This window comes from Sinocyclocheilus anshuiensis, unplaced genomic scaffold (genome assembly GCF_001515605.1).
Source record: "Sinocyclocheilus anshuiensis isolate Anshui unplaced genomic scaffold, SAMN03320099.WGS_v1.1 scaffold230, whole genome shotgun sequence".
In the NCBI taxonomy this organism is placed as follows: domain Eukaryota; kingdom Metazoa; phylum Chordata; class Actinopteri; order Cypriniformes; family Cyprinidae; genus Sinocyclocheilus; species Sinocyclocheilus anshuiensis.
In genome coordinates, this window is record NW_015546034.1 from 341,266 (window position 1) to 348,587 (window position 7,322).

Genomic DNA, 7,322 nt, shown 5'->3' on the forward strand with positions numbered 1-7,322 from the left:
GTTCGTTTTAATTAATCCAGACTCTCAATACTAAATACAGGTAAATTTAGCACAGACGAACCCAAGGTACATTACTACTGGCTTCCACGTGGGTGATTGGTAGAGCAGGATGACTATGCAACACCATCATCAGTGTGTTCTTGAACCCACGGCTGTCTGGATAGAGCCCTGCGTCTGTTGCCACAAACCTCCGCCCTCATTTCCTTTCTTTCAACTTTCTGCACTTTCCACTCGATTTCTCTTTTGTAGATGTTCCCACAGAAAGATTCGTTTTTACCCTCCTGGTATCAACTCAGATGCCATCAGTCTTACTAAATTCACATCTTATTTCCCAATAACCCCCTTTTATATTTCCATTAGAGTGTTGTGTGTCTCTTGAGGGTTGTTCAGACATCCGATAAGCCGCAGATACAAACCAAAGATGGGCTGTAGATGTGAGAGAGAAAGCGACGATGGGCTGTGAGAGGGCTGTGCTGGTAGCAGAGCGTGACTTGAGATGTTGGAAGAGCTGCAGCCAGCAGGGAATGATAGATAGAGGAGGACAGGAGAGAAGAAGTGCAGCAGGAGTTTTGGACGGGGAGTGCTCTGCAGGAACGTTTCAGTATTCTTATGGTAATCCAGCCTTGGATGAGCCTCAGAAGCAGCCAAGCAAACAATGAGAGTGGAGCCAGGAAGTCTGCTCTCCCTGCTGGCCGGCGTGACTTGAGAGGCAGGGGAGGTGCTGGGCTGCCTGCAAGGAGCGGCCCGCGAAACGCATGCCAGCACACATATCCACATACCACATTCACTCAATCTACGAGTTAAAGAGCATGGTCGGCACTGGTGAAAAGCATGTTTGTGTTTGTTTGCGTGCTTTGTGGTGAGCGGGACTTGTTTTTCTGTAGACTATATAGAAATGATAGACACGTTTCAGTACCTTCATCATTGTTAGCACCGATTTAGTGATGTCCTTTTGGCAGTTCTTTTAAGAGATTCTGATTACAAATACCATATTGGTTATCTGCAGATAATATAGGTTTTTTTTTTTAATCTGAATAAGTTGATATCGCATAATGAATTGTGCATGCTCAATTCATCTATTTTTTCCAGTTTGATTACTTATGGCATCATCTAACACTCATTTAATAGTTAAAGTTAAGTTGAGCTTAATCATGTTAATAAAGTTAGCTTAAAAATACATAAGTAAATAAACATTTTACCTTGTGCAGATAACCACTATAATAATACAGGTGGCAATGGAAATCCATAGTTAATAACAGTTAAATTAAATTAAATAATGATAATAAGGTTAAATAAAAAATAAAAGTTAGGCTTTAAAATATAGCATAAATTAGCAAATTAAGTTAATCTTAATAAAGTTAGATAAAAATAAAGTAAAGAAATTAGTCTTTAAAATATTAATAGATTTAGTTAATCTAAGATAATAAACCAGTTAAATTAATCTATAAAATTAATTAATAACTAATAATTAATTAATAGTAACACAGCTAAATGTAATCTTTAGCAAATCCCAAAATGAATATTAATTTCATATATTTTCTCATAATATTGTGATGCCTAAATTCACTTACAGTATTTAAAACGATTGATTTTAGTTTTTAGTGTTTTTTTTTTTTAATTTTTATGATATTTTAAAAATGCATAAGCCATAATATGAAAACAATTATCTATAAACAATTATTGGGTTAATTTTAATATTGGTGCATCCCTAATTCTGAATAGATGTTCTTTGGTGTTGGTCTGTGGTTTTGTTTTCATGTAAAGCTCTGGTTATGTATGCGTTTCTTTAGTGTGTGCATCGATTAAGGCCACAGGCTTAACAGGATATCTCGGGTGAGCCCTTTAGCTGTTCATCTCACCTGCCTTTCCAAAACCTGTCTGAAACGGGATGTTTGGCATCTTGCAGTTATCCTTTTCTTCTATGAAATGGACTTAGCTGAAAAAACAAAGATATTCAAAGGCGCTGTCAAAGCAGCATTATCTTTGGGGAAACGAGTGACACAGCTGGCTCTGTTCTTCCTCAGATTTCTGTCTCCAGAGTGACTTCCCCTTCAAGCATCATATGATTGAAGACTGTGGGAATGCCTTTCCAGAAACCACATGCCATGCCTCAGTGATTTGCTTTAAGGTGTGGTCATTCTATATGGTGGCTACAGTTGCTTTACCTTTCCCCCCGTCTCTCTGGTCTTTCATCCATTCAAAGGAAATAAACGAGGAGCTTTCCTCTGAAAGAGTGCTCAGTGAGACTATAAATTATGCCATTTAGCACAGCTCTATGGCATCTTTGCCTTCTGACTTATTGGTGGTCCATCTGCTGCAGAGATTTGCTTTGTGCCAGTTTTCGAACTGTTATGTTATTGATATTAAGCTGTGTGTTTTGTGTGTTGTGACTGTGGTGGGATGATCTTGTTCACAGATGTAAGTGTAAGTGTCAGGGACCTCATGATAAGATAAGAAACCGTTCTTTCTCTGTCAGCACACTTCCTGTCCTTAGGCCATGAAGCTTTCCACACTGACTAGTCACGGCATGCTTTTACCAGTCTTCCATCTTTATCTCTCCTAAGGCATATTCACACCGACTGCAAAACCAACAGTGAATTTTTCATTCTGGTTATTTACAAGCTTTAATGCAAGATCCCTCCCATCTGACTGTATGGATGCTTTATACACTTGTTGTTATACATGTAATGTTGTTATTAGTAGTAGTAGTAGTAGTATGTTGTCATTATCACAATTATTTATTAATTAACTGAATGTAATGATCAATTTAATTAAGCTTAGGAAAACTGTGTAAATCTGTATTAATATTTAGTAGCGGTGTAATATTTAATATATAATAACAGTAATTGTAGTAGTGGTAGTAATAATCATATTGATAATAATAATAAAAGTTAATTGTACTGTCGGTGAAAGTTGCACACTAGTTTATTTTCTTTACCAGGGATGGGATGAGTTGTTGAAACCTGTTGTAGGTCATATCTCTCCATCCCTTGCCCTGTGGTCCTGTGTGAAGAGGGACCCAGTCTGTCTTCAGGGGTCCCTGTGAGCCAGAGGAGCCCCGCCTTTTGTTTCCCCATTACCCAGGAGTCAGGGAAGTGTGAAAAGTAGGGCGCAGGTCGGGGCTCTTTGTCCCCCTCGGCCAAATGAAAAGTGACAGACACCGGCCCCCTCTCTGTGCCTGTTAATTCAGGCCCCCAGTCCCGCAGAGCCTCTGGGAGCCACTAATTGCATCGAGACAAGCAGGAGCTACGAGAGAGCAGACACATTATGTTATTAACGCTGGACAGAACTCAACACCAGCTATTTTGAACGGGACACTGCTTAAAGGGATAGTTCACCCCTCAAAAATAAAAACTCTGCCATCAAGTCCTTACAAACTTGTGTGACTTTCATTCTTCTGCAGAACAAAAAAATAAAATATTTTGGTAACCATATGGTTTTGGTGACCATTGAAATCCATTGTATGAAGGGAAGAGAAAGGTTTGGAACAACATGAGGTTGAGTAAACAATCCAGAATCTACATTTTTGGGTAGAATATCCCTTTAACCAGCCTTCCAGTTTCGAGAGCCGCCATCTCACAGCTCTGCTCTGATACGGGGTCAGGGGTCAAGTCACAGCACGAAGATGGAAGTACAAAGGAATTTGAATACCACTCCAGTTTTCTCTGTCAAGCTTGCTTTCTGGCACTCAGCAAGGAAACATGTCACGATGATGGTTCTGAAACATTAATAAGTGTTCCTCTCTCTTCATTACAGGGTCTTAAACAAGAGGAGGCTGTAAAGAGGCCTTGAAGTTGTCTTCACACTCACATACTCTTCCTCGGTCTACTCACCTTCACAGATCATTGGCCACTTTGTTTGTCTCAAAAGAGTACGGCACAACCAAGACAGCTATATAGTTTCGGATCTCAGCCAACATGATAAAAAGCACTTCCATGGTCATCGTCATTGGCCTTTTGGGAGCTGCCTTCCTTCTCTCGCCATCGGCTGAGGGTAAGTTAGTTTCATTCTAGTAAAGTGTCTACACTTGACCATTGCTTCCTTCTCAGCGGACCAAGCAGACGCTTGACAGTAGCCACAAAGTGTCTGTTTTGAATCACAAACCCCTATAGCAAACAAAAATTTGTTTTTTGTTTGGTTTTGTTTGAGTGAGGGAAAAAGGCGAAAACTGGAGATAACTGGAGGGGTCATCTGTTTTGTTTCATCTGGATGCACAATAGAAATGCAGCAGCAATTTATAATACAAAGCAGACTGAGGCAGCAGGAGAATTGATTTCGCCGTATTTGGATGATACCCAGTGTTTGCAGAAGTCTGTTTTAATGGATGGTGGCCTTTAAAAATATAGCACGGTAATGGCCTCGCTTTTTATTCTCACCAGGCTCCGAAAGCTCAGAATTTGTCTCTTCACATTTGCAATGCATTAGTAAACAAACACTATCTGTCAGGATATTAATCTAAATTACATTATTTAATTTTATTGATTTGATGGCCTTCTGATCTTCTCTCATATGGGTCGGCAGTAATGGAGAGACTTTGCCTCCATTTCAGGTAAATGCAAACATTAGGGAACTGCACACTTTTTTTTCTCTCAAATGACTCACTACATCAGAATGTAACATTCTGCATTAGAGACTGTTGTGTGGCATTCACGTCGTCTTTAGGTATTCATTCATTCACTCAGCAGCGATTGTCTTTGGGGAATACATGTGTTAGGACTGAGGTGTGAAGAGGCCGTTTGGGTCACATTTGGCTATGCAGAGAAACAATGGTTTGGGTGATTGGTTTGAAATTGTGTTCATATGTTAAGGAGAGGAATAAGGGAATAGTGTGTCAATGGGATTATCAATGAGATACACAAAGATTGTAGATGTGTGTATTTCAGGTAAATGCTGTTTTTCCTCTTGAGTTTTACACTAGTATTTTATTGAAGGCAGGGTTAGGGTGAAGGTGTTAACATTGAAAAAGCACAGAAAACTCGCTATTGTCTATTTCTCACATTAGTTGATGTTAGGGGGAAGAAATATGTAAAATGAATTTAGATATGATAAATTTGTTGATAAATGATGAAATTAGTTAAAGGCACAATACCGTTCAAAAATCTGGGGTCAGTAAGATGTTTTAAGAGGTTTTGAAAAAAGCCTCTTATGTTCACCAAGGCTGCATTTATGTCATCGAAATACAGTAAAAGTAATCATGTCAAATAAAATAACTGTTCTATTAAATTTTTAAGAAGTAATTTATTCTTGTGAACTAATCTGAATAAATCTGAATAAAACAGAATTTTCTTCAGTCTTCAGTGTCACAAGATGCTTCAAATTTGGTGCTCACGGAGCATTTCTTATTATTAATGTTGAAAACAGTTGTGCTGCTCAATATTTATAATGATTCAATGAATATAAAGTTCAAAGATCTTGACTAAATAAAACATTTGAAAAATAGTTATATTTTAAATAGAAAAATGTTCTGACATTTAGGGATGTAACGGTATGAAAATGTCTTATCACGATTATAGTGACCAACATTATCACGGTTATCAGTATTATCACGGTATGGTTAAAATGTGCTGGAGATGTTCAAAAAGTACCGACACACAAATCACTTCACCAAGTTTTATATTTAAAAATCAACAAATGACAAATAAAATGACTTTTTGTTTGCATAATCACTAAAACCGTAACATTACCAATGATGTTCGGATTTTAAATGACAACTTGACTGGCAACAGTTTAATAGCATGTTCAAATATCTAATGTAAATGTTCAAATAAAGCTTTGAAAAAGTTTCATAAAAAGGTAAAACTCACATTTCAGCCTTTAAATAAAGAAAAGAGTTAAGTCAAAATGATAATTGATTAATAAATTAATAAATAATTCTAGATAACATCTGAATTGTTTAAATGTGTAGAATCCACATAAGCTTGTTTTTCATCAACCGGTCAAAATTTACAGCAGAGCATGCAAATTCGGTCCATTTTTGGCCAGAGAGAAACTGCACACAGGTTGAATGTAAATATAAGTCTCTGTAAATCCACTCACTAACTGCAGGTGGCGCTTCTGGAACAGCAGCTGTTTCCCGAAAACTCAGTGGACAAAGCAGTATTGCGATTAAGAACACTACTTTATTAGGTATTGCATGCAGCGAAGATGAAAACAAAATGCCATCGAATCATTTCTGAAGACATAGAAGAAGTCAGAACCTTCAGAGGTACATTCATATAATTCATTCATTCATATATTCATTTGTATAATTCCCTTAGCACTCTTTTAAAACCTCCCAGCTTTTCCGCCCTGTTTTCACTCAAAACGAAACTACTCTGCATGCTGTGCGCACGTGAGACTGTTACTTAAAACTCTGCTTTATGCTTTTAATGCTTTTAATACTTCCGACAGTATTTATTTATCGTGAGTTGTTCAAATCGCGGTAATCTAATACGGTTTTAATGATAATTAAAATATGAAACAGTAATACTAACCGTGGGCATTTTATCATGATTTATCGTCAAACCGGTAATTGTTACATCCCTACTGACATTTTAAACATCTTTACTGTAACTTTTGATCGATTTAATGCATCCTTTATGAAATATAGTATCAATTTCTTTCAAAAATAATAAATTCTGAATGTTGGTGTATCACTTCCAGTTTAATCAGAGTTTCGTGGAATGTCATTTTGTTGACGAATACACACTGTGTAATAGGGTTGGGCGATGTCTACCAAATTGGCATCGGGCGATGTCTGCAGTGAAACATCGTGATGGACGATGACATCGGGGGGGCGGGGTTAAGGGTGTGCCCGAAGCGTGAAACAAATAACGCGTTCTACGGACCCACTAAAAGGTTAGCCGCTTGGTAGCGGTAGTCTGTTGCATTACAGTACATGACAGTTCACTTACCACTAGGACTGGGCAATATGACGATATTATCGTATATCGACAATGTCTCGTAAGTATCGCGATGTCGATGTCAACAGTCAGGTAACAGGCGATTATCGAAATTATCGGGAAAAAATTACAAATGATAAACCTAGTAAGTTGCAAAAAATATTTTACATAGCCCCATAGTCACCATACAGGTTTTTTTGCATGCAAGAATGAAATAATTTAGTAGAAGGGTTGGGAATTGAAAAGCTATTCCAATTTCGGAAATCAGATCAGATGCATAAGGTCAGGAATCAAATTACTTGTTATAAAATTACATTTCGATTCTGCGTCTCGATTTCTGTATGCGCATTTATTGTGATTTCAAAAGATTCAACTGCAAGAAGACAAAATAGAACTCACTTCTGCACTCGCACACTGTTTTCTGTGCTGCACACACACACA

General features: G+C 37.7%; 1 protein-coding gene across 5 annotated transcripts in view; it reads left to right on the forward strand.

Moving 5' to 3' along the window:
- bmpr1ab (bone morphogenetic protein receptor, type IAb) overlaps positions 1-7,322 on the forward strand; it is a 43,973-nt gene that overhangs the window by 15,480 nt on the left and 21,171 nt on the right. For 4 of the 5 annotated variants that reach the window (XM_016499921.1, XM_016499922.1, XM_016499920.1 and 1 more), the window contains one exon: positions 3,757-3,993. The exons of the other annotated variant lie outside the window; for it this stretch is intronic. In XM_016499921.1, the coding sequence (XP_016355407.1) occupies positions 3,918-3,993 (76 nt within the window). In that variant the 5' untranslated portion in view covers positions 3,757-3,917. The remainder of the gene's footprint in view (positions 1-3,756; positions 3,994-7,322) is intronic. 5 annotated transcript variants of the gene reach the window in all.